The sequence below is a fragment of the Spermophilus citellus genome, assembly GCF_964194105.1.
Source record: "Spermophilus citellus genome assembly, chromosome: 6".
Lineage (NCBI taxonomy): Eukaryota > Metazoa > Chordata > Mammalia > Rodentia > Sciuridae > Spermophilus > Spermophilus citellus.
This window is the reverse complement of record NC_138187.1, coordinates 28,966,684-28,991,265: the sequence shown is the minus strand read 5'-3', so window position 1 is coordinate 28,991,265 and position 24,582 is coordinate 28,966,684. Positions and strand designations below refer to the sequence as shown.

General features: G+C 57.8%; 2 protein-coding genes across 3 annotated transcripts; both read right to left on the bottom strand.

The window, feature by feature from the left end:
• Window positions 1-4,981: 4,981 nt before the first annotated feature.
• Window positions 4,982-7,948, bottom strand: LOC308652330 (uroplakin-3b-like protein 2; the record flags this gene model as incomplete). Its single annotated transcript, XM_081300072.1, has 5 exons — window positions 4,982-5,103; window positions 5,337-5,413; window positions 5,835-6,057; window positions 6,235-6,420; window positions 7,852-7,948. 5 exons carry the CDS (start codon window positions 7,946-7,948, stop codon window positions 4,982-4,984), a joined length of 705 nt encoding a protein of 234 aa, XP_081156198.1.
• An 11,999-nt stretch (window positions 7,949-19,947) lies between these two features.
• On the bottom strand, window positions 19,948-24,545 carry UPK3B (uroplakin 3B). Of its 2 annotated transcripts, none has more exons than XM_081297945.1 (7): window positions 24,463-24,545; window positions 23,790-23,970; window positions 23,461-23,610; window positions 22,912-23,137; window positions 21,944-22,023; window positions 21,173-21,302; window positions 19,948-20,715 (listed from the first exon to the last, which is right to left on the bottom strand). In XM_081297945.1, exons 2-7 carry the CDS (start codon window positions 23,869-23,871, stop codon window positions 20,556-20,558), a joined length of 828 nt encoding a protein of 275 aa, XP_081154071.1. In that variant the 5' UTR covers window positions 23,872-23,970; window positions 24,463-24,545; the 3' UTR covers window positions 19,948-20,555. The 2 variants fall into 2 exon arrangements, with proteins under 2 accessions (XP_081154071.1, XP_081154070.1); XM_081297944.1 differs by lacking the exon at window positions 24,463-24,545 and adding an exon at window positions 24,150-24,393.
• Window positions 24,546-24,582: the final 37 nt, after the last annotated feature.

The following is a 24,582-nucleotide window of genomic DNA, read 5'->3' as shown; positions in this document are numbered from 1 at the left end:
ACACACCCACACACACACGCACCCCGTGCATCCTTGTGCCCCGAGGTGGGAACAGTCCCATTCAAGATTACTGTGGTGGGGCCGTACCAGAAAGTACCCTGCCCCCAGACACCTGGACAGCTGGCTCTTCCCAGGCCACGCAACCCTGTCTGGACCACCAGACCCTTCTGTGGGCCACCTCCCAGGACAAATAGGAGGTGCAAGTGTCCGTGGTGGGGCAGGGGGTTGAGCTGCACCCGGCTCCCATACTGGGAGAGCAGGGAGTCTGGGGGTGGGCATGCAGACCGTCTAGAAGCAGGGCCAGCAGGGAAGGGGGTCCGGGGTGACCCTTTCTTCTGTACCAGCTGGTTTGGGGCAATGGATTGTAACGTTTCTGTCCCTGACACCTGTTCTGTCCCTGTTGTCTCTACTGTGTTTTGCTCCTCTCCCCTGCTTTTCCCTTCCCTGGGGCAGGGAAAGCCGCCATCTGCCTGGAGCTTGCGTATGCTGGGAAATGGTCAGGACCATGCCTGGACCGGCCCAGGCAGCTCCCCTTCTGGAAGCAAAAGGTGTTTCCGAGGCTGGTCAGGCTTAAAAAGAGGGACAAGAAGCTGGGCGTGGTGGCACACCCCTGCAATCCCAGCTACTGCAGAGGTTGAGGCAGGGGGATGACAAGTTTGAGGCCAATCTGGCAACTTAGCAAGACCTTGCCTCAAAATAAGAGGGCTGGGGGTGGAGCTCAGCGGGAGAGCACCTGGGTCAATCCCCAGTGCAAAAAAAAAAAAAAATAGGGACAAGGGACAGCGAGAAACATAACCCCAGGGGACACACAACCCCACACACGGAGATGGGAAAACAGGGACAGAAGGAGGCAGGAAGAGAGGCGAGGTCCCTGCGCTTCCCAGTTGTCCATTTACCAGGATGATGTCAGGAGACACCTGGTTCATAGGATGTCACTTCACCACTCAAAATCATTGTCCCCAAGCCTATGCTCCCAAGCAGGTCCCCCTGTGAGTTGGAGAGCTGAGAAGGCCCGTAGAGCTGCACTGTGTGGTCAGTAGGTAGGAGCCGGTGTCCATGGGCCCCTGATGACCTGAGGAGGTACCCTGCAGGGTCCCCAGGCTTGGTGCCTCCCAGCCGTGCCTGGACACCTCTGATGCTCCAGGCAGGACTAGTGCCCCTCTTCCTGGCAGTCCCAGGTGGCATGAACCAGCCAGCAGGGTCCTGTGGTATCTCTGAGCATGACCAGCTGCCACCGAGGAGAGTGGGGGATGGCCTTGAGGGCTGGGAACACGTGGCCCAGTGCCCAACAGGGTTAGTGACCGTCTGCTGTCAGTGGGAATGAGTGAGTGGGGAGGGACCCAGTGGCCTGAGGACCAGAGGCAGACAGAGAATCCTGCTCATCTCATCCACCCCTTCCTGGGGCAAAGAGGTTGAAGCCCAGGTGGGTGAGGCTGGACGCTGAGGCTGGGGCCGGACATCACCCTCTTGGGGTGTTCATTCCCCCATGGCCCCCTGGGACCTGGCTCTGGACCTGAGGCTGCATGGGGAGGATGGCCAGTGGGTTGGTAGGACCGGGCACTGAGACTCAGACCCCTCCCTCGACTCCCAAGCCCCAGAAGAGCCCAGAGAAACCAGCATCTGTGGCCAGCATCTCCCCTCGGGCTGGAGAACCCCCATATCCCACGCACTCTGAGCCTGCTCTCCACCCAGGCCGCCTCTGGGCTCAGAAGCAGGCAGGTCCTGAGCAGGTGGCTTAAGGCTTATACACAGGCTGTGTCTAGGGTAGGAAGCAGAGCGTGGGGTCAGGGACACAGGTGACCTGGGTCTGCCAGCATCCAGCCTGAAGCCTGGAGAACCAGGAACGAGGGGAGGCCCAGGGCTGGGCAGCTCCAGGCTGGGTATGGAGTGGCGTGTTAGTATGAGGGGCCTCTGGGCTGTCCAGGGTGGCCAGGGCACCAAGGACATATGAGGCAGATAAGAGGACAGACGGGGGTTATTAGCACCCACGGGAGAGGCTGAGGCAGCGTAAGCGTGAGTGGCAGGGACGGGGGCTGATGGAGGAGACCCACACCTCCCACGGACCAGGTGCAGGCCCATGACATGGGCGGACACCAGGGACAGGGGTGGGCGGGGTGGAGGGAGCACAAGCCCCCATCCTGGGACAGTCACTCTAGACAGGACAAGGAGCAGGGTGGACTCAGACCCCACCTCCCACTCCTGAGGCCTGTGGGCTGGTTCCCAGGAAGGGGATAAAGGGTCATCATGGGCCACCGCTTCTCCAGCTGGCCGAGACCCCTGACTCTAGAACTCAAGGGTCAGTCCCTGCAGAGTCCCCCCTGTATGCCCCACCCAGCCTCAGCAGCCCTCTGACTGGAGCAGAGCCTCGTGGCCATCTTTCTGTCCCTGTGTCCAGGCTGCAGATGGGAAGGTGGGAAGACTCTGTTCCACAGGAGAGTCACCCAGGTGTCCCATGCCCTCTAAATCCGCTCTTGCCCCTCTCTGTACTGCTCTGTGAACAGGAGTCTGACCACACCCCCGCACCCCTGCCACCTTGTTTCTGGCTAAGGCAGGACAGTGCCGGCACTTACTACCCAGCTTCCTCCAGTGGCCTTGTCCTTCTACCTATAGCCTCTGCTCCTGCCCAGTGGACTCCGGCCCGTGGCTACTGTTTGCTGGCTCTGGAAATGGCACTCCCTTCCTCCCATGACCCTTCAGTTCCAGAGTGCATGTGACTCCATGGGTGACAGGCTGGGTCACCCCTCTGCTGCTCCCCCTAAGGCTGCCCACACCTTTGCAAATGTTCTCAATTGCCCTTTGGGACACATGCCATCTGCTTCCTGCAGGGCCGGGCCCACACAAGGCGTGGGGAAAGGTCTATTGGCTACGAGGCCCTCCAGGTCAGGCCGCTCAACCTTGGCTTTTCACCTAAGGGGAAACTGAGGCCCATCCCAGGAAAGTGACCTGTCCAGGGTCACCCAGCCCCAAGGTCAGGGCTCATAACTGTCCTGGAGAGGCCACGGAGAGGAGATGGTCCCCTTCCCTACTGCCCCTCCCAGCTTGATTGCCCCACGGTCACTTAAGCATTTCCTCCACTGCAGGAGCCGGATGTGTCTGCTCCAGCTAATAAACCACTTAGGGACATTTGCAGGTCCCAGAGGAAGGCACCTGGGAACCCAGCCAGCCCTCCTTCCCTAATCTTCTGTCTCAGAGGGCAAGGGCCCTGCACGTAGCACCAGGTGCCTCCCAGCCTCCCCTCCTTCCCTGGACACCCTCCCTCGGCTTGCGCTGTCCCCAGCCTGCCCTCCGGCAGTGCCATGTGGCTCCTGTCTGGGCATCCTGCCAGTGTCCACCTGGCACAGGTGTCCTGTTCCTCCACCAAAGCCACACCTCCCCCAGGAAGGGAGCCTCCAGGATGGCTCTCCAACACCTGGGTGTCACTGTCCTCCCCTGACAGCAGGGGACACCTACAGGACAGAATTACCTGGGCCATCTCTGGCCCCCTTAGTGCCTGGCACGAGGCATGGCTGATGGCCAGCAGCTGTGGGTGCCCTGAGTGAGGTTGGGGTGGGGTCTGCTCTGGGCTGAGTCAGGCTGCTCTCGGGAACCACAGCTTCACACACACTTTCTGCCCCCACCTCGTCCCACACTGCCCCACCTGGAAGTATGGACCAAGGTGGGCACGAAGTTTCGAAGTTGGACCTACTGGGGGACTGGAAGAAGGGGAAGAGGGTGGCTCTCAATCCTCCATCCAAGAGGAGAGGCAGCTGGGGAGAGGGGCCACCAGGAGGACGTGGGGGTGATGGACAGCACACTTGGACCTGCTGTGTGGGACCTTTGGTAGGAGGAGTGTGGCTGGGCAGGGAAGCCATCGTCACTATCCACACATTACAGATACGGAGGCTCAAAGAGAGATTTGCTCTGGCCTGGGTGACAGCTGGCCTTGGACCTTAAGCCTCAGCCCTGGTCCTGCCCCCGACCCCAGAGCCTTCCCAACAGAGCACAGGAAGCCTGCCTGGGTGCAGGGTGCTGTAGTCAAGCAGGAAGGTGTCGGGGTATTTATTTCTGCCAGGGACGGGTCCAAGCTTTGGGGTAAGGACACACACACACACACCACCATCATTTAGAGCCACCTCTCTGGGCTCCAGAAGCTTCGGGGCTGTGCAGCCTGGTCCAGGCAGGAGGCTGAGAGGTAGCCAGGTGCCCCTGGAGTGGCTCAGGAGCCCCCCACAGCTGAAGGGTCGCCCATGTGGTGGGTGCTGTATCTTCCCATGCTCAGTGGCTCCTCTGGGATCGAAACGGGAACGTTCCTGCAGCTTTCGCAGCTTGGGTGGAGAGAGGGAGAGAGGATGGCGAATAAATCGCCTGATTGCAATCCCAGCCGTTGCCTGGTGCCCCACGCCATCGAACAGGATCCCTCTAGAACCTTGTCCACAGGTTTCCCCTCATCAACCCCCCCCCCCCGGCTGGCTCCCAGGGGCCTGTGAGATGCAGCCCCTGACTCAACCCCTGATCTCACCTGCCTGCCACTCTCCTGTCCCAAAGCCTCCCCACCTCCCTGCCACCCCAAATACCACCAGGAAAGGTGTCTCCTTTTCTCAGGGAAACCTTACAGACGCCCCCTCTCTGCCAAGTCCCAACCTCTGAGCTCCAAACGAAATCTTGAAGCAACTCTCAGCACGTGCTGAAAGCAATCTACCTTCCCAGGGTGTCGCTTTGTCTGTGCGCAATACCAAAATCTGCCACCAGGGGGCGAGCAGTGCCAGCTCAGAAAGTGGGTAGGTGTCGGGCAAAGAGGGCGCCCGAGGGAAGGGATAATGCACACCCACCCCCATCCCGCTCCGGTGCGTTCCCAGCAGGAAGGATGGATCACTAGCTCAGAACCCAGGGGTTCTGGAATCTCAGGGATCCCGTGCGCAATTTATTGTTAGCCCTGTCTGGCCTTTAAGGAAAACCACCCCAGCAGAGGGCCCTGGGAGGTGGTCCCAGCCCTGTCTACTCACTAGGCTTGTGTGAGCATGATGAGGACAGCAGCCAGGAGGATGGCCAACAGGACCGACAGGATGGCAATGATGACCACTGTGCCTGCACTCTGGGGCCCCGTAACAGCTTGCAGTACCTGGGCTGGGAGGATGATGGGCCACATAGGAAGAGGACTTCATTTGACCTGCGAAGGGGGCCCTTGCACACACAGCCTCTGGACCAACCACCCTCCACCTGAGCCAGAAGGAGCACCTGCAGCCGGCAGAATAGCAACATGCTTCTGATTGACGGGGTCTGGCCTAGTGCCCCAGGCCTCCCGCTCTCTCTAGGAGCCCCCAGCCCCTACCATTTAAGCTGCCCATCTTGCCCCCTACCTTGCTGTAGGCGGGTCTCCTTGGACCATTCTGTCTCAGCCACGGGTCCCTCCTTGCTCATTACCAGGAACTTCACCCTAACAGCAAACCCAGTATTGGGAGTGGAGCCCTTGCCTTCTGAAACCCTCAGACCCTGGTGCCCGACAGTTTCTCCCCTCAACTCCCAGGCATAGGAAGAGCATCCTGGGGTGGGAAGACAGGGCCTGGGCTAAATAGCATCCTCAGAGCCCAAGAGAAAGAGTTCACATCTGACTGTGTGTTCTTGGATGCATGCTTCCCTGTGTCCCAGACCACCAGTAGGGACTGGGGCTTACATTGGGTGCCCATTGCTCCAAAAAGATAGGAGGGTTCACTGAGGCGTCCCCAGCCCCTTCTCCCTGCCTCACACTCCTACTGGTACAACAGGGAACCCAGGTGTCCCACCGGAAGTTGTCAGGGTCCGGCTTGGCCCAGGCAGGAGCATCCCCAGCTCAGCCGGGACCTGGCAGCTCCCCTCACCTGTAGGGTCCCGAGCCCTGCAGTGGGTGATTGCAGCCCACTTTTGTCCAGGAGCAGTGTGTATCATTGCCCACACGGAGGACAGGGAGCTGCTTGCTGGCCTGGCCACCACGCCGGTAGAGCTTCTGGTTGGCCCTCAGTGTGAAGTAGTAGCCCTTCTGGGAGAAGTTAGCGGGGGCAGGAATGTCCTTTGTCTTCTGTGGGACAGTGAAGTTCTGGATGGCTGAGGGTGGCATGACCAGTCAGGACTCCAGTCCTGTGCCACCAGGCCTGCGGACGACCCTCCCGGGCCACACCCCCCACCGCTCCTGTGTCCCCAGCTTTCCCTCACTCCTGCTGCTCCCCCCAGGCTGGCCCATTGCATAGGGAAAATCCAAGGCCTGGTGGCCGTGGTACCCACCGTTGCTGTGGGCCACCACCAGCCAGATGGGGTCCGAGTTAGAGATATTGAGGTCATCAAACAGGCCCAGTGGTTGCTCAAGCGTGAAGGTGGACTGCGTGAGCTTCCCGGCCAGGGTGACGCTGGAGAGCCGGGGCACGTAGCTGATGTGCTCTGGGAAGGGCACAGGGGAGGGGATGCAGGAGCCTGAACAGGGCAACCGCCCTGTCTGAGGGGGAGACACAGGCCGGTCTGGGCAGCCCTGGTCTGACGGAGCTAGGGGCTCTTCCTGGGAGGTTGGGTCAGGCTGTGCTCAGGAGGGCTCCCTGGCAACTCTGTGCCCCATGGGCCATGGGCAGGTGGCCTGAGTCCAGCCTCCCTTGGGAGCCTGCTAAGGGTGGGCACTGTGGGAGCTGGGAGGGAAGGCCAGGTCCTCCTCCCACCTGTAGGTCTCCGTGGGATTGGAAGCACCCAGGAAGAGCAGACCAAAGCACACAGCACCCCCACCAGCCCAGGTGCGGGCTCAGGGCTCCGGGCCTCGCTGGGGTGAGACTCACATCTGGGGGACCGAGCCCTGGGCTAGACACTGCTTCTGACGTTCCAGGTAGCCTGAGGAGCCCCTCTTCAGGGGGCTACATCTCCATCTACATGGTCCAGGTTGGTTTGCTTGATGGGAGAAATGGATGGCTTGGGAGGGTGAGGAGCTGACACACAAAGGTCCCCTGCACTGAGACCCAGAGATAACCCTCCTGTGGGGACCATTGGCTCTGGGGCCTGAAGCTGGTTGAGTCTAGAACATTCCTCTCTTCTCCACCCAGTTCTCTTCCAACTCCCGTCACCTCCCACTGAGACCCCAAGACACCTTCTCTTCCAAGACCTCCGCCCCCTCTGGGCTCCCCTCACAGCCTCCAATGCCAGAGGGGACTCAGGATTGGCAATGTGGCCTGTGTCCAGCCTTGCAGCTGGTGGGCTCGGACCCCCTCCCTCCTCTCTGAGTGTCTTCAGCTCCCCAGCCCCAAATACTGACGCAAGCAGAAAGACCAAGTGGGCTCTCATACGGGTCTCAGCCACCCACCCCTCCAGTCCAGTTCACTATGTCTCACTGCCACTACATCAACTGCACAGGTTTGGACTAGAACCTTCCAGAACCTTCTAGTCTGGGAGGGTGCTTGATTCCTTCTTTCTCAAGGCCCTCAATACTCTCTCAGAGGCCCAGGAGACTTTGCATACAGTAAGCACTTAATGTTTGCACAACTAGGGGAGAGAAATAGAGCGGCAGAGATGAGGGTGACTGTATCTCTAAGCCCTTCTAGTTTGGGATCCTCGAGGGCCTCCTGGGGTTTGCAGGGGTAACCTGCGCTCCTGGGTTTCCATAGCGAAGGAAGGAGAAGGAGGGGAACCATTTAAGAATTTGGGCATGGGAACCCCAAAGGAAGAGAGCAAGCATTGTTGCTCCCCAGTCCTGGGGAGAGGGGCAGGTGATGGTCCGTGACTGCTTTAGGTGGTGCTTCTTTCCAGACCAACCCAGGACCCAGTCCCCAGACCAGGGAGGTGGGGAAGGGCAGCCAGGGAGGAGACTTACCTCCCCGAAGCCTGAGGCTCTGTGGGCACCCCACCTCAGTCCCCGGCTTCACTCACCCAGGCCTGTCCCCGGCGGGACACCAATAAGCTGCAGCAACAGAAGGACCAGCCACCAGGACTGTACCCCTCTGGGCCTCACGGCCAGGCCCAGCATCCTAAGGTCTGTCCGTGCAGAGTTCTGTCCGCAGTGTCTGCAGCTGTCTGTGCTGGGCCAGGGGAGGCTGCTTCCTTCCATCTCAGCTGCCCCTCCTGGGTGCCCCCTCCTCCCATAGAACTGGTCCGACAGGTTTGGGGGCAGAATCTGCAGGCCTCTGTGGATTTGGCCCCACCAGGGTGGGGTCTGAAGAGAAGGATCGGTTGCTGGGGTGAGGCAAGCCCAGACACCCCCACCCCACTTCCAGGAGGGCCTGGCCTGGGAGAGGCCTCAGAGGAGGAGGCCACCTGGGCTGCCCCAGGGCCGATCCTGCCGCGCCCACCTGGGCGGGCACCTCAAGCTCAGTGAAGTGGGAAGAGGTTGACCTTCCTTGGCCACCAGGAACTTAAAGGCTCCCCCACCCCACGGCTGCTCCCTTCCTGAGGCACCCTGGGCTCCTCAGACATCTGAGCCCTTGTGTGCCCTTCCCCAGCCGGGAAGCACCTCCTCTCCAAGGAGAAATCCCCCACTCATTCTACAAAACCAAGTCCAGATTCCAGCTCCTCTCGGAAGCCTCTGCAAAATCCTCCCAGCCGGCTTCCCTGACCTTCAAACAGAATGACGCCCTTCTTTCTCAATGTCCCCATGGTATTTTCTACCAACTGGTTTTCCTGTGGCTCAGCCATACGCCACACACCCTCTCTGGGCAGATCCTGCATGAGGGCAGGAGGGAGGCTAACTGTCTACCTCGAGAGGGCAAAATTGCAACGTATGCAGTCGAGGGGAGAAATAAAGAGTGTCCACGCACTTTTGCCCCTTTCAATGCTTTATTCACTCAAATTACTCAATACAATTTCACTCTATAGGTTCTTAATCAAGAAAACAACAATCCTTAATGCTAGGCACTGCAATCGACATAATCAATCCACAGCAAACAATTCTAGATTAATTCTAAGCACTGCAAACACACTTCATCATGACAGGCTCATGACAGGCATCCCCTCTGCATGCTAAGTTCAGAAGTCTTAAGCCTTAGGCATTATGTCCAGCAAATGCACACTCACTCAGACTGCAGTGACCAGGTCCGGAACCAAGGCAGGCTTTTCCTGGCATGGAGTGGACGACTGGTTGAGGAGGGGGTCATAGGGAGGAGTTGCGGCTCTCACCAAATCCAGATGAGATGGTAGATTTGAGAGTGCTGAGGATCACGCAGAGGCTCAGTAACGATGACAAGTGATGGGATGTCATAACCTCATCAGGCTCTCCAGCTTGAGTCCATCCTTGTTTCAGCTGGCTGAATCCCTGCTCATTTGCTCTAAATGTTGGGGCGGTTGACCCCCCTTTCAATCCTTACCAGTTACCACTGGATTTCTCAGTGACATCATTTACCCTGGGGTCAGAAACATCCAGATCTTCTCACCTTTCCCTCTTACCAGGTGAAGACAGCCTGCCAGGGGCTTCCCTCTGTTTATCAGGGTGAGGGGAAGTGACTTGTTTGTGGCCATACTGGAGGGCTCTGTGGGTGTGCCTGGAGAGACTGCAGGTTTTTTAAAGTGGAGTTGCCTAAGGCCGTCCTAACACTGTCCTAGACCATTCGGGCTCCTGTGGCAAAATACCATAGACAGAGCGGCTTAAACACAGCACAGATTTATTTCTCAGAGTTCTGGTGGTTGGGAAGATCAAGATCCACAACACTTGAATGGGGTCAACTATTGCCTACCACGTGCTTCCAAAGTAAAATATTCCAGTCAACATCCAATAATTACCCAGTGGGTTTTCTGTGACCAACCCATCACTCAGGCACGCTAGCAGAATGCTGAAGACTTTCCAAGTTTTGAAATGGTGACATCTCATCAGGGATGAACTCCGTCCCCAAGTACAGGGGCCTAAGCCAGGACTAGATTCCAGGGAAGAGCAGCCGAGGCCCAGCGGTGGCTGAAAGGGTGCTAACCTGGGGTGAGCCTCAGCCAAGGCCCCAAGATGAGAAGAACCCTTTTTTTTCCTTGTTTTAATTTTCTGATTTCTACCACGCGGCCTGCGCAGTGGTTTCATTAATGAGGTTCTAGGCATTAAGTTAGTTAGAAGAGATCGAAATAAAACACACAAACCAGTACCTTATTTTACATTGCTAGGTCCGAGACGGCTCGCCTCCCTGGTTCCCACCTCTAGCCGCCCAGCAGGGCAGCGAGGATTACTCTGGGCTAGCAGGAGAGAGAGAGAGCGAACACGCCTGGGAGCAGCCTTTTATTTGGGGGACAAGAGATTTAGGGGAGAATTCCATCCAATGAAGGTTGAGGGGGGGCTGCACTCCAAGGTCAGGGTCAGTGATTGGGTCTCCGGGGTCAGTGGTCACGCACACCCCCACACGGATGGGCTCTCTCATCAGGAAAGGGCCGGGATAGCTCCGACACAGCCAGAGTGCCTCAGGCCCTTAACGGGAGTCACCCAATCACGTGTCAGAATGGCTCCCCACACTGATTAACATGTAGTAATTGTAGATTTTACTAGGCTCTGTGTGATATTTTTCTCTCTCTCTTTGTTTTCTTTCTTTCTTGTAGTACTAGGGATGGAACCCAGGGCTTCGTGCATGCTAGGCAAGTGTTCTACCACTGAGGTTACACCCCTCTACACACACACACACACACACACTAATTTTGGGGGGGTACCAGGAATTAAACTCAGGGGCACTCAACCACTGAGCCCCATCCCCAGTCCTACTTTGTATTTTATTTAGAGACAGGGCCTCACTGAGTTGCTCACTGCCTCACTTTTGCTGAGGCTGGCATTGAACTTGCAATCCTCCCGCCTCGGCCTCCTGAGCCGCTGGGATTACAGGTATGCGCTCTTGTACCCGGCTACTCCCTCTACATACAAGGAAACACCTGGTGCTTGTCTTTCTGTGTCTGGCTTATGTCACATAACACAATGTCCTCTATCCTCTGGTTCCACCGGTTTTGCTGAAAATGACAGGATTTAATTCTTCTTTATGGCTGAATAAAATATTATGCGTAGATATACCACATTCTCTTTACCCGTTGGTCCACTGATAAGCACCTAGGTTGACTCCTAGCTACTGTGAATAGTACCACAAGAAACACAGGCATGCAGGTGTCTCTCTGGTATGCTGATTTCATTTTCTTTGAATATATACCCAGGAGTGGGAAGGCTGGGTCGTATGCTAGTTCCCTGTTTAGCTTTTGGAGGGTCCTTCATACCCTTCTCCCCAGTGGCTGTACTAATGTACATTCCCAACAACACACAGAGATCCTTTTCTCCACATCCTTGTCAACATTTATTAATTTTTGTGTTTTGACCGTAGCCATTCTAACTGGGGTTAGTAGTAGCCATTCTAACGGGGCTCCCTGCTCCGGCCCCCGCCCCTGTGGTCCAGCGGGGGTCAGAATTTTCCTTCCTCCTCTTCCTCCTGCGAGTCCCCTCCCAATAGAACCCTAAGACTGGCCTTTGCCAAGAACCTTGGGAGACAGGAGGAAGTGCACACAGGACAGAGGAGCACAGAGCACGCGCAGCCTGAGGTTCTCTAGGCTTGGTGATTTGATCAACGTGGTCTGAGGGTGGCCCAATGGCCCGGGCCCCAGCAAGACCCTGGGTTGATGTCCAGCCCCACAGAGGGAGGAAAAAAAAAGATCAATGAACCAGTTTGGGGTGTAAATTAATTCTACAAATAGTGCCCTCCCTGGAGGGGGTCCGCCCAGGCGGTCCTGGAGAAAGGGACTTCATCTCTAGATACCAAGGTCCTTGATACACGTGATGGAAAAGAATTTCTAGACCCTTCAGATATCGAGGCACAGAGGTTTATTTAGGAAAGTGAGAAGTACAAGTTCAAGGGATCATGTGGGCCATCTCCAGGGTGAGAAGGGCTTTTGGAGTCTCGGGCTCTTCTTTTACAGGAAATTTGTTGAGGGTGGGCAAGGGAAGGTGGGTAGGGATGAGTCTGGTGACCAAGAGACCATATAGTGGTTTGGCAATTTCCAGGTGCCTTGGCTTGAGTCTTCCCCATGATCTGATCAGTAGATATCACTGGGAAAGTGTCCTGAATTGTAAGTTTTTTTTTTTTTAGAAAGAGTGAGAGAGAGAGGGAGAGAGAGAGAATTTTAATATTTATTTTTTAGTATTTGGCGGACACAACATCTTAGTTTGTATGTGGTGCTGAGGATCGAACCCGGGCCACACACATGCTAGGCGAGCGCGCTACCGCTTGAGCCACATCCCCAGCCCCTGAATTGTAAGTTTTGAATTGTCTTTTGCTGGATCTATTCTAAAAATACATGTATTCATGGACTAACAGAGCACGGGGCAAATTTTCATAAGGGCGAGTTTCTAGTTAACTTTAAAATTGTGGTTAAAGATTTGTAGATTTCCTAGAAATTTGGGAGCACTAGGGCTAGGGGTGCTGCTGGCAATGACGGTGTTAGGAATTTTAGCCCAAGCCTTTCAGAATGAAGTCATAATCTCCTTTTGTCTCCTTCCTACCTATGTTTTGTTTTCTTCTATCCTACTTCACAGGCAGTGATCCAATCAGTGTATAAAATAAAAAGGAGCCAGGCAGGGTGTCACACGCCTGTAATCCCAGCAACGCAGGAGGCTGAGGCAGGAGGATCGTGAGTTTGAGGCCAGCCTCAGTAACTTAGTAAAACTCTGTCTCAAAATAAAAACCAAAAAAAAAAAAAAAAAGAAAAAGAAAAATGCTGGAGGTGTGGTTCAGTGGTGAAGCATCCCTGGGTTCAATCTCCAGTACCAAAGCATAAAAAATAAAAAGTAGGTGCGAATCACTCGGTGGCTACGGCATTATTTGGTGAGAGCCTCTTTTCTCCATTAAACTGAGGCCAGAGGTCAGACCTGTTTGTCCCCCCAGGCCCACCCCTATCCTCAGCTCTGGACTTAAGATCTGGCACATAGCTGTGCCTGATTATTACTTTTGACCTATGCTATGTCTGTGTGCCCTACGTCCTGCTCTGTGTGTCTGGCCAGGTGGATGTCATCTTGTTTTACAGCCTCAAGCAGAGAGAAGACCAGGATGGTGTGGATTGTGGCAGGTGTCAAATTTCCCCCTGGGTCTGGATGTCCCCAGGTCCACTGAGTACCAGTGTGAAAGGAGTGGGTACTAAGCATCCAAGAGGAGCCAAGAGGGTGTCCGTGCCAAGCCTTTTTAGGACCTGCCTTGCCGAGCACCTTGGGACTGACTCATGGGGTGGGATGTGGCTCCCCGCACCTCACCCAGGGAAGATAGTCAAAGGTTCCCAAAGGCCTGCCCAGTCTGGGGTCACCAAACAAGGCCCCATCTCCAAGGCAACCAGCACGCCCATGCTTGGAGGAGGTGCCCAGGGTACACTGTGCCTTCCAGGGGTCAGGAGTCTCCACACTCGAGCAGGGAGAGGGATGCAGGGCCTGGGCTTTGGTCAGGGAGGGGAAGGAAGAAGAGCTATCAGTCCCTCCCCACTCCACCAGGCGCTCCTGTCATCAGGGAAAGACCTTTGAAGCACCTGGGATCGTAAACCAGAACGCCCTTTCTTCCAGTAGGGGAAGGCTTCCTTGGTAAATCTCCCATGATTTATGGAGGGTCTACCAGGTGCCAGGACCTCTGTGGGCCCAGCCTGTGAGCAGAGAGCTCTGAGGGGAACTTGGGGGCTGGGAAAGGCCAGGACCTTATCCATTCACGATTTTCACAGAGTCATAGATGCCCTGCTCCGTGCCAGTGCAGTGGTACCTCAGGGAACAGAACCCAAGTCCCACCCTCATGGAGTGGACATCCCCAGGGGGAGGGACCACCATTGCATGAACAAATTCAGGCAAGATGGAGTGTCAGCTGCCAAGGAGACAAAAACCCAGGGCTAGGAGGTGAGCATGGTGGAAGGCAGGGGCCATCTTAGGCAGGGAGTTCTTGGGACCTTGCCAAGGTGGCATATGAACCAGGAAAGGGACAACCATGGAACACCTGGGAGCGTGTTCGACAGTGACGGGCTCAGCAACCATAAAGCCCTGGTTCCCCAAGTGCCCCCCAAACTCTGAGCCTGCAAACTGTGGCATCTGATCACCTCCGGCTGTTGTGGGGTTGGACTGGGCTCAGCTGGGTGGTTCTTCGGCTCCATATGGTATCGGTCTGGGCAGCTCATGCAGCTATATTCAGCTTTGACCTTGGCTTCACTGACGTGGTGTTTGGGATGAGTGAACAGCCCAGTGCTGCAGGGTCTCTCTCCTTCTCTCTGTTTTTTAACTTTCTTTCCCCCTTTCTCTTCATGAGATTTCTTAGCACTCAGTGGTCCAGCCTAAGCTTCTCTACATAGCAACAAGAATTTAAGAGGAAAAAAATGGAAGTTGGGAGGCCTTTATGGACTAGGCATTCCTGCAACAGCATATCATGGCCAGAGCAAGCCGCCGTTCAACCCAGGGGCAAGGCAGGGGAGGCCACTCCAGATGGGCGGGGCTGTGTGTACGTGGATATGGGTGGATACGCTGGTATCCACTCTTGGAATAAGCCACGGTGGCCCCTGAGGAAGGAGCATCTTGGTCGTGGTGGGTTTGCTGGGGTTAGCATAGTTAGGGTTAGTTAGGGAGAGTTAGCATAGTTAGGGTTAGTTAGGGAGCATGAGAAGGGGTTAGAGGTGCTATCAGCAAGGTCAAAGGATGGTACAGATGGCATGGGGCCATTCAAGTTTTGTCAGAACTGTGGCTTTGGCCATGAGAAGGAAGTACTGCAGGGTCAGAGCAAAGAAAGACCATGACCCATAAGAATTAGCAGGGGTCAGGGATGTAGCCCAGTGGGAAAGCACTTCCCTGGCATGTGCAAGGCCCTGGGTTCCATCCCCAGTGCTACACACACACACACACACACACACACACACACACACACACACACACACGTGCGCACACACAGGGTCCCTTTTGCTGCAGTGAAGGATCATTGCTGGGTTACACTAGTCTCCTAGAATTGCTGTAACAAATGACTACAAGCTGGGTGGCTGGAAACAAGTCCGGAGGCCAGAAGCTGAGATCAAGGTGCCAGTGAGGCCATGTTCCCTCCCAAGGCTCTGGAGGAGAATCACCTATTGCATTGGGCCTGGGGCCTGCTCCGATCCAGTCTGATCTTATAGTAACCAAAAAGGACTCGATTCCCAAATAAGGTCACACCCACAGCTTCTGAGTTAGACATGGATTTGGGGGGAAACACTATTCAATCCAATTCAGGGGTAATAGCTACCGGGGTGCCCAGGGTGAAGGCTGCTGCAGCGGTCAGGGTGAGACAGGATGGTGGCAGCAAAGACTTTCTAAATTCATTTTCAATGCCAGTGTTTTGCAGAAGTCTGAGCTTGCAATAAGGTCCACATGGCTGGAGGTTTCTTTGAAGTTCTGAGGCCCTTGGCACTGAAGCCTGTGTGGCTGGACGCTGGCTCCTATGGTGCCATCAGGAAAAGAGGGTGGAACACAAGACCTAGCAGCCACCCCAGCAGCAGCCCTAACCCCAGGAGCATCTGGGTGGGGGGTTCAGGGGCAACACTGCTCCCCAGGCTTGACTCACACCCACGTCCTGGCCTGCCCTCCCTACCAGGGCGTTCCTTGCACTGCTCAGCCACCGGGTCCGGGGGCCCTCCAAGCCTTGCCCCAGGCCTGTCTCCTCCTTATTCTCCCAACCCCAGCTCTGCACCTGCTCATCCGGGCAGGCCGTCACTCAGTGAGCCCACAGTGGTTCCGGATCCTACCTTCTTCCACTCCAAACTCAGCAAAGTCTCTAGTTCTGATGTCACCAAGTCCCCCATGTGTCCCGTCCCCAGGCTGGGCCAGGGGCCTCCCCTGGGCTCCCACCACTGCCAGTGTTGCCCGCATCAACCCTCTCCCCCCTCCCCTACACTGGACTTTCTGGGTTTGATCAGAGCCCCCAGCTCTGCCTGTAGAAGACCCCAGAGAAAGAGGCACCCAGTGATCTGACTCCACTCTCAGCCCCTGCCCCTGCCCCCAGCCCCATTTCCCTGCCCTGGGGGCTCTGCCACTGCCCTGGCCCCAAGGGCTTGGGCCTGGGCCACAGGCAGGACTCGAGGCACAGGGGCTGGGACAACACACCTGAACCCAGAGGATCCTGGAGACCATCCCCCCTTGGAGATCTTGAGCCACCTCCACTGGGGGACAAAAGGAGGGGGCCGGAGAAGAAAAGGGAGAGGCCAGGATGATTCATGGGACATTCTTCTCAGTCCCTCAGGGGGAGAAGGCAGGGAGAAAAATGGTTGTCAAGGGCAACGCATTCTTTCCCCTGGGTTCCTCTGGCCTGCATCACCCACAGGGAGTGGAGTTTCTGGGAGGCTGAGACCAAAGGGCGAACCTAAAAGGAGCTCGAAATCTGGGGTAGACACTCATTTTACAGAGGGGACATGGAGGCCAGGGGAGATCAGCCCAGCTGCCTGGTCGGGCTCACACAGCAAATGAGGCCCAAGGACAGAAGCCTCTGCCCCTGTCTTGCTGCCTAGGTTCTGTTCCCAGAAGCCAGGACGACCCGCCCAGGACAGGCCCAGCGAGGGGGAGGCAGGGGCTGTGCGGGGGAGGCAGGCAGGGCTGCAGGTGCTTTCCACCTTCTCGAAGGGGGGGGCAGGGCAGACGGCTGGGCCAGGGCCAGCAACAGGTGAGGGCCAGGCCTTGGCCTGGGCAGCACGTCACCCCAGGCCCCAAACCTTTGCACACACAAGTCCCTCTGCCTGGAAGGCGCCTGACACTCATGGTCTCCATCGCTTCACCATCTCAATCGCTGTCACCGTCCTGGGCATAGCACCTCTGCTGATGTCCAGGCCTCAGGACAGCATGATGTGGGATGTATCAGTCTCACAGCCAAAGACCTCACACCGGGCGGCTTATGCCACAGAAATGTGTGTTCTGGAGGCTGGAAGTCCAAGGTCAAGTTCTGAGCAGGTCTGGTTTCTCACGGGGCCTCTCTCTGGGGCTTGGCTGGACGACGGCCACCCTCCCACTGCTTTGTCCTTTTCTGAAAGGTGTTTTGGTCAATAAACAGTTATGCATCCACTAGGGGGCGGCTCTCTGAGGGCCCTGGTGGGCAAACATGGCATGGGTGTTCTCTGCCCTCCCAGATGGAGTTGATAGTACAATAACTCACAGTTCAAGGGCTGGGGCGTACATCAATGGTAGAGGGTGTACTGACCGTGCACAAGGCTCAATCCCAAGCACCCCCCAAAAGGCTCAGTTTTATATCTACTTACAAATTGCAAAATTTAATTGGGAGGGAAAGATGCACAGCTGTCTAGGAGACCTGAGGGGTGAGGAAGGGCCTTCCTGAATAAGCGGTGCTGGAGTGGAGCTGAGGAATGGACTCAAGGATGTAGAGTGGAGTGGAGAGTGTTCTACAAAGAGAGGGAAACATGTGCAAACGTCCTGTGGCACTAGAAGCCAAACAAGGGTCTGTACTTCAGGCAAGGGATGGGACCCTGGGGCCCTTGAACCTAAGATGACCAATCTAGATTCTGTGCTTTCTGCATGAAGTCCCTGAAAATTAGGAGCAAAGACTCAATGTGGTCAGCCATATAACATGTCTGGCCTCCCTGAACGCTGGGAGGCTAATGGGGGTGGGGGTGGGGAGTGTAGCCAGAGAGAGGGCGACTGGCTGGCGGGGGGGGGGGGGGGAGGGGGTTGTGGGGATGAGGGAACTGATGGTGGAGCGAGCAGAGGTGAGGTGGCAGCAGTCCAGATGGCCTGTCCCTGCCTGCCCTGCCCTGGTTCCTTTGATCTGGGGCCTGATGAGTCATCTGCGAGTCACCACCCCCCTCTCCCCCAGGATGTTTTCCTTTTTCATAATGCACTTGTTTTTAACCATTGAGCCAGTAAGTCTGGGGCCAATGGATGTCACAGCACTTCCTCAAATACAATCCTGGGAAGCACTTATAATGCCACTTAACTAAAAGTCTCTTTAAATGTCATGGTCCTCTCTCTGTGTTTTGCCTAAGGCTGTCCCAAGCTGGCCAGCGCTGGGCTCAGGTCCTACTGATGCCCCTCTGGCATGTGACTCTGGAGCAGGAAGCACTGGCCCAGCTCCCCAGGGCCCCGCTGTGCCAGGGCATTGGTCCAGGATTCTGGGATGCTGTGGTGTGATTGTGGGCACAGCCAGGGTCAGAACACCCAGGTCAAGCGGCCTCCCAGAGTGGCTTCCAACTGTCCTAAGGTAGGTTTCTACCTTTGCAAAATATTAGCGACTTGCTAATGCCCTGTGAGTCCCCTAAGCTGTTAGGATGGCAGTCCCAGAAGCCCTTTCTCAGGGTCTGCTGGGGTGGCGTACCCATGTCTCAGAGCCTACGGGACTAGGTTTTGTGTTCACGCCTTTCTCCTTAACAGAAACCCCGGCAGGGCCTCCTTCCTCCCGCTCATCCCTCAACTCTAGGGCCACCTGAGTATTCCTGGAATCCATCCCTTCCTTTCCAGCCCCTTCACCTGCGGGTTCATGCCTGTGTCTTTCTGTCCTTCAGTCTTTTGCCATCCCCTGGTGTCATCCATGCCACCGCAAGGGTGACAACTGGTCTCTCTGAGTAGCTCTCTCTGCCGTGCTCCACTGACTTCCATTTGCCCTTCCAGACTCAGCTTGGAAATGACCCCAAGGAAGCCCGCTTGACCCTCAGCTGAGGTCAGTATCCCCCTGGACTCCCCTGGGCTACCCCTCAGTCCTCACCCCATGCTATTGCCACATCTGTTTGGAGGCAGTCTCCGTGGTCAGGGAGGCTGTTCGCAGGGAGGGATCGCTGGGGCTGCACCTGGAATCCACACAGAGGCCGGCCCCAGCACAGGAGGACCCCAGGTGTGCAGAGTCTGGCTATTCTTGCTCCTAGCTGATCTTTGGGTCTGGGAGGGGTCACTTATCTTTTCACATGTCAAACACTAACAGGGCATCTTCTTCCCTATCTTACCTTCCAGGGCTAGTGCAGTGTGAGGTGGACTCTGCCCCGGCTAGCTGGTCCAGGAGACGGAAGCCTTGAACCCCTCCCAAGAGGCTCCACAGAGGCCGGGTTTCAAAAGTTGTCACCCAATGGGGCTGGCTCCACGGCCAGATGTCTCCCAGGCCACCAGGGCATTGGACTGAAACTGCCTCCATCCAGACCTGCAGGTCTGTGGCTGGTGGGGTGAAGGAAGGATGGGGGACAGACCTCAGAGATGAGGGACTCAGGAGCTTCTAAAGACTTCCCATGGGAGGGTGAGACTGGGGAGAAAGCAGCTGAGTGGAATCACACACCCAGCATGGACTGCTGCTGCCTGAAACGCATGCATGGGTTTCTCTGTGGCCTGAGAGATGGAGCACCAGTAGGGACAGCAATCCAGGGACCTCCTCAGGGGGGCTGGGGCCACGTGCTTTTGTCCCACTGCCAGCGGGCGTCACTCCAGTCATGCAGAAGCCAGACCACATTTATTCACCTCCAAAGGAGGCGGGCAAGGGCCTGTGTGCTGGGAGCCGCGGTCAGACAGGCCCGGGAGCAGCGCCCAGGGAACACAGGGTGGGGTGCAGCGGATGGACGGAGTGCGTGCGCATGTCACCGAGGCTCAGCTCTCCTGGAGGAAATCGCCGCTGCTGTGTGGGCTGAAGCCTGCAGAGTAGGCGCTCATGCGGCAGCGGGACTGCCCCGCACGCTCTCTGGCTTGGCCGGTGGAAGCCCCGACGACCACAGATCGCTTTGGGGTCGCAGGGCTGAGGCGGTGGACAGGAGCACGCATGCGCGCGGGCCCTCAGCTACCTGGCCACGGCGCGCCGGCGCCCCCGTGTGGCGATGTCGGGAACCACTCGCCTCGCGGACAGAAGCTTGGGAGTCTGCATTGCAACCTTTCTGATGAAGGGGTCTTGAGGGCCTCGGAGAGTCCACTGGGGTGATTATCTAAGGATGTGTGAGTTGGGGATCAAGTGAAAGTCACCTCTGGACACGCGGTGGTCTGAGGTTCAGAGCAGGGAGTTCCCGGAGATCGGGACCTGCTCTTCCTGATTCCCCGAGTCTAACACTGTGCATGGCATTCAGCAGGTACTCAATGAATGATGTGGGATGAATGGATGAGTGTGTGGCCATCTGTGTGTGCAAAGGGATTTGAAATGGTGACCGGAATCTGTAGCTGGATAGTCGTGATGTCATCAACACTGTCTGACCTTCTGCACATCTGGGGTCCTCCTGTGCTGGGGCCGGCCGCTGTGTGGATCCCAGGTGCAGCCCCAGGGATCCCTCCCCGCGAACTGGAAAGAGCCAGTATCCAGGGCCAGCAGAGATGCCTCTGAAGGCTGTACCCTAGCGGCAGCTAAAGGGTGTGACAGAGGGTGACTTGGGCTCTACCCAGGGCAGAGCCAGGTTCTCAAAGATTTGCTCCTGGGGTCTGCAAGCTCTGGGTTGGGGCTGCCGGTCCACGTGCCTCCAGCCGTGCTCATAGGTCAGGCAGAACAGAGACAGGGATAGAGGCGGGGCCAGATGCCCAGCCTGACCACGGCCCCTCCTAAAGTCACTTCCAGATGCCCGGGGCTGCTGGAGGGGAGTCCTGGCAGGCTGGAGCATGCTGGGGAGAGGCCAGGAGCCCCAGGAGGCCTGTGGGCACAGGGGTGGGGAACACGCTCCCTGCTTTTGTTCCCTGCCTACTAGGCCCAGGCCCAGGCCGCAGGCTAGGGGCTGAGGCTGGGGAGGGGGTCCAGGACAGGCTCACAGCCCACAGGTAGTGTGGCAGCCTCACTGGGCGGGATGTGGTGGGTCACGTAGCGCTTCCCCATGAAGGAGCCGATCCGCAGATGCTCAGGGGCCTCCTTGGGCCACCATAGGCTGGAGCTGGACAGGGGAGGAGGAAGAGGCACTATGTCCCTTGTGGGTGGGGACTGCTTCCCCTCCCCGCACCCTCACCCCACAGCCTCGGCTCTCCCTCTCCGCCCTTTCTAGAACTGGCCTCTTCCAGGTAACCACTCCGACTGCCTATGCTGGCACCAGTTTGCTAAGACACCCACGAGCTCACAGAGAAACATAAGGCTCAGGAGAGAGGGGCCTTGGCAGAGGACACAGTGAAGGACAGGGCCAGAGGGAGGCAGGCCCCCAAACCAGTCCTCAGGGGAACTACTGGATCCTCATGGCCTCCCAGGTGACAGAAGGAAAAGTGCAGTTCCTGCACCCTCCCTGGAAGGAGCCGAGAACCAACCACAGTGTGGACAGGAGGCTTCCAGGCATCAGGGCCAGGGCCAGGGCCAGGAAGGGCTGTGGGTGAGAGAGGGGCCCATGGGGTGTTGCCACTCACAAGCGCACTATAGAGGCTGCTAGGAAGGCCAGGAGCAGGAGGCCAGCCAGGGACGAGAGGATGGAGGCGATTACAATCATACAGCCACTCCGCCGCCCCGGCCACGTGTCGATGGAGCTTGGGGCCTTCCCTGCACACAGGGTTCTGTCACCTCCCTCTCTCCCCATCCACCGTCACACCTCATGAACCCAGACAGCCTCCCAAGCCCACCCGTCTGTCCATCTCAGCAGGCACCTGTCACTCCAGCCGGACCCTGGGCTCACCTGCTGGGCTTGTCCCTACCCCTGCTCCACATGGCAGTCAGAGTGGCTGCAGACCTCCAGGGGACCATATCACCTGCTCCTTGGAACCCAGCATTCAAGGTCTTCAGATGACAAGATCCCCACCCAACTGCCTTAGCAGCCGTCTCCCGGGCAACTCCCTTCCCAGACACTCTGGTCTTTGCACGTGCTTGGTGGCCCGTGTTCACCCTCAGGGCCCTGCTCAGAGAAGCCCCTAGAACCTTCCATTCCACCCCCAGCCAGCCAGCCCTGATGCTGACTCTGGTCTTCATGCCCAATCCCTTCTCCCCACACCCAGGAAAGGAGGCCCAGGCCTGGGTCCCACAGGAAGAGGAAGATTTCTGCCTGTGACAGGAGCTGGTGGGGCACCCAAGGGTTGGCAAACCCTTGGGGATTGGCAGAGCCAGTGCCCCTGCGGAAGATGAGCAGGTGGCCCAGAGAGGCCGGCGAGCTCCCTGAGGACAGAGGAAGTCCCAGCACCCAGGACTACCTTGGTGCAGAGTGATGGGATCTGACCACTCGGTCTCAGCCGTGGGTGTGCCACCGACGTCCATTAGGAGGAACTTGACACTAGAGATAGGGAGCAGGGGTGAGACTCAGAGGGCTCCACTGCCCTGGACACAGTGCCACCTTCAGCAGAGTCCCCAGCGGCCCTCCTGTGCTGGGTGGAGCCCTTCTCATGCACAGGTACCAGTGGTAGTCTGGCCCTGCCAGGAGGACCTGCTGAGGCCTCTCTGGGCATGTGACCTGCACCAGCAGTCCCCATCCATCTGGGCAGTGGCTCTGGGCAGGGAGGAAGATCTCAGCACCCTCTTACAAAGGCACCCAGGCCAAAGGCGGGGAGTCTCGGTCAGGGCCTGCCCAGAGTGCAGAATCCAGAGGTTCTGTGGGCAGACTCAGTGTTTTTGCTGGGTAGGAACTCTAGACCATCTTGGGACCCACAGAGTAAGGCTAGAAGCCCAGCGGGGGTGGCCGAGGGGGCAGAGGGAGCAGGGAGGATGGAGACACTCCACCACGACCTCAACAGGCCCCCTGACTGAACCCCTCTGAAGGCTGTACCCTCAGGGGAGGAGGAAGGGGATGGGAACCATCTCTTCTGCCTGAACTACCCCCCTGGGCAAAACCAGAGGCCACAGAAGCCCCCTCCCACCTCGACTGAGATCCCAGTTGCCCTGGTCCCCACCTCCCCACTGGGGCCTCTGGAAAGGCCTCTTTCTGCCTGGTACCCAATGGGACGGCACTATTGCCCCCTCCTCCAGAGGAGGGAAATGGAGACAAGGAAAGGGGAGGGGCTTGTGCCACCCTGCAGTTGGGACTGGGCGGGGCGGGTGGGAGGGCCCGGCTCTGCACCCTGGCTCCCCAGAAGCTCCTCCTCCCCCCGCGCAGCCCAATCCCAGGGCAGTGGACAGGCGGGGGGGGGGGGGGGGGAGGTAGGCAGGGTGGAGGGGGACCACCCACCTGTAAGGACCAGGGCCAGGGAGGGGGACGTTGCAGTAGGGTTGCTGGTGGCAGCCGAAGTCATTGCCCACCCGTAGCAAGGGGGAGCTTCCACTGACACCCACTGGATCCTCACAGGGCAGCTGGTCCAGGGACAGGGGCAACGTCATGAAGTGGCGATCGGTCAGCATCCGTGGGGAGACGGGAATGTCAGCCAGGGTCTGTGGGTTCCGGAAATCCCTGGAGGCTGGAGGATGGAGGGTGACAGGGGCAAGAAGGGAGGAAAAGGCCTTTTCCTGCTGACCAGGAGTCCTGCCTCCACCAGCCCTCAGCCACCTGGCCATGGCCTTCAGCCCTGACCACCTCCACCGCCCCCCTCCCTGTGAGTCCAGACAAAACAGACTCTGCCATCTCCTAAGAGACCCCCCCCCCGCTGAAGCCCACCTCACCTCCCTCCCCACACTCACCCTTCCCACCGCTGCCAGCTGCACCCAACAACTGGGGGTACTGGTGAAGTGTTCCCTCTGGGCCCTCACCCCTCTCCCCAGGCCCCTGACCTGCACCACACACCATTGGTGAAGGCCACCACCAGCCAGATGGTGTCCTTGGCGTTGGCATGCCCATCAAACACACAGCGAGGCTGCTCCAGGGAGAACGTGGTGGCCGTGACCTTCCCTTCCAGGTTCCAGGCTGTTATCTGTGGCTTGTAGGGGATCCGTTCTGTAGCCATGGGGGACAAGGGTGAGCAGTGGAGAAGGGCATGAGGGTCCTGGAGGCCCACTGCCCTGAGATTACTGGACCTGACTCAAGGGGATGGGCTCCCAGGTTCAATCTCCCCAGCAGGTGCCCCCAGCGCCTTGGGTCTGGCCAGGTGCATCCATCCCAGGACCCCGACTCACCCAGGCTCAGGCTGGTTTGGAAACAGCTCAGCACCAAGAGGAGCAGCAGGCAAGGGCGAGGCTGCCTCCCAGGGGGCCCCATGATGGCCAGAGAAGCAAGGGGAGCTCAGGGGCTGGTCTGGATGCCTCCGGCTGCACCCCACCCCCAGCACCTTGGGCCTGGAGGAGCTGGTTAGTCAGGCTGCCAGGAGGGCAGGAAAGACCTGTAAATATGAATGCTTCCCTGCCCAGCACCCACCCCAGCAGTCCAGCCCATCAAGGGGAGGGGGCTGGCTGGGCTCTGGGCCCCCAAAGCCTATGTCAGGAAGGGGGCCCCACCCAGCCTCCCAGCCCTGGGGAGGAGGGCCAGCCTCAGGAAACCTGGACGCAGGGCAGCATGTCTGAGATTCCTGCACCCTGGGTGCCAGGAGCTTCCCTCTGACCTCTCAGCCCCACCCAGGGAAGGAGTGGGGGGCAGAGGGCAGTGCAGCCCCGGCCTGCCTGCTCCAGCCCCCAGGCAGCCTCCCTGGCCCTGCTGCCTTCTCTGGGCCCTGCCACCCGTGAGGCTCCCTTTCCCTTGTCCAAAGTGGACTTGGACTCCGGGAAGGGACAGTAGAGCCCTGGACAGCCCTGCAGTTATTTAGTTCACTTTGTTTTTATGTTAGTACTGGGGATTGAACCAGGGGTGCTTCACCTCTGAGCCACATTCCCAGCACACCATCCCCCCTTCTTCTTAAAGACAGGGTCTTACTAAGTTGCTGAGGATGGCCAGGGACTTTCAATCCTTCCATCTCAGCCTCCTAGGTCACAGGGA

What these genes read in the sequence shown, in the direction of transcription:
- UPK3B (XM_081297945.1), bottom strand. Translation starts at nt 23,871, where the DNA reads ATGGGGCCCCCTGGGAGGCAGCCTCGCCCTTGCCTGCTGCTCCTCTTG. An exon ending in CCAAACCAGCCTGAGCCTGG is followed by an intron (nt 23,611 to 23,789) that starts GTGAGTCGGGGT and finishes CCATGGCTACAG; the next exon opens with AACGGATCCCCTACAAGCCA. An exon ending in TCCCATCACTCTGCACCAAG is followed by an intron (nt 21,303 to 21,943) that starts GTAGTCCTGGGT and finishes CCCTGTGTGCAG; the next exon opens with GGAAGGCCCCAAGCTCCATC.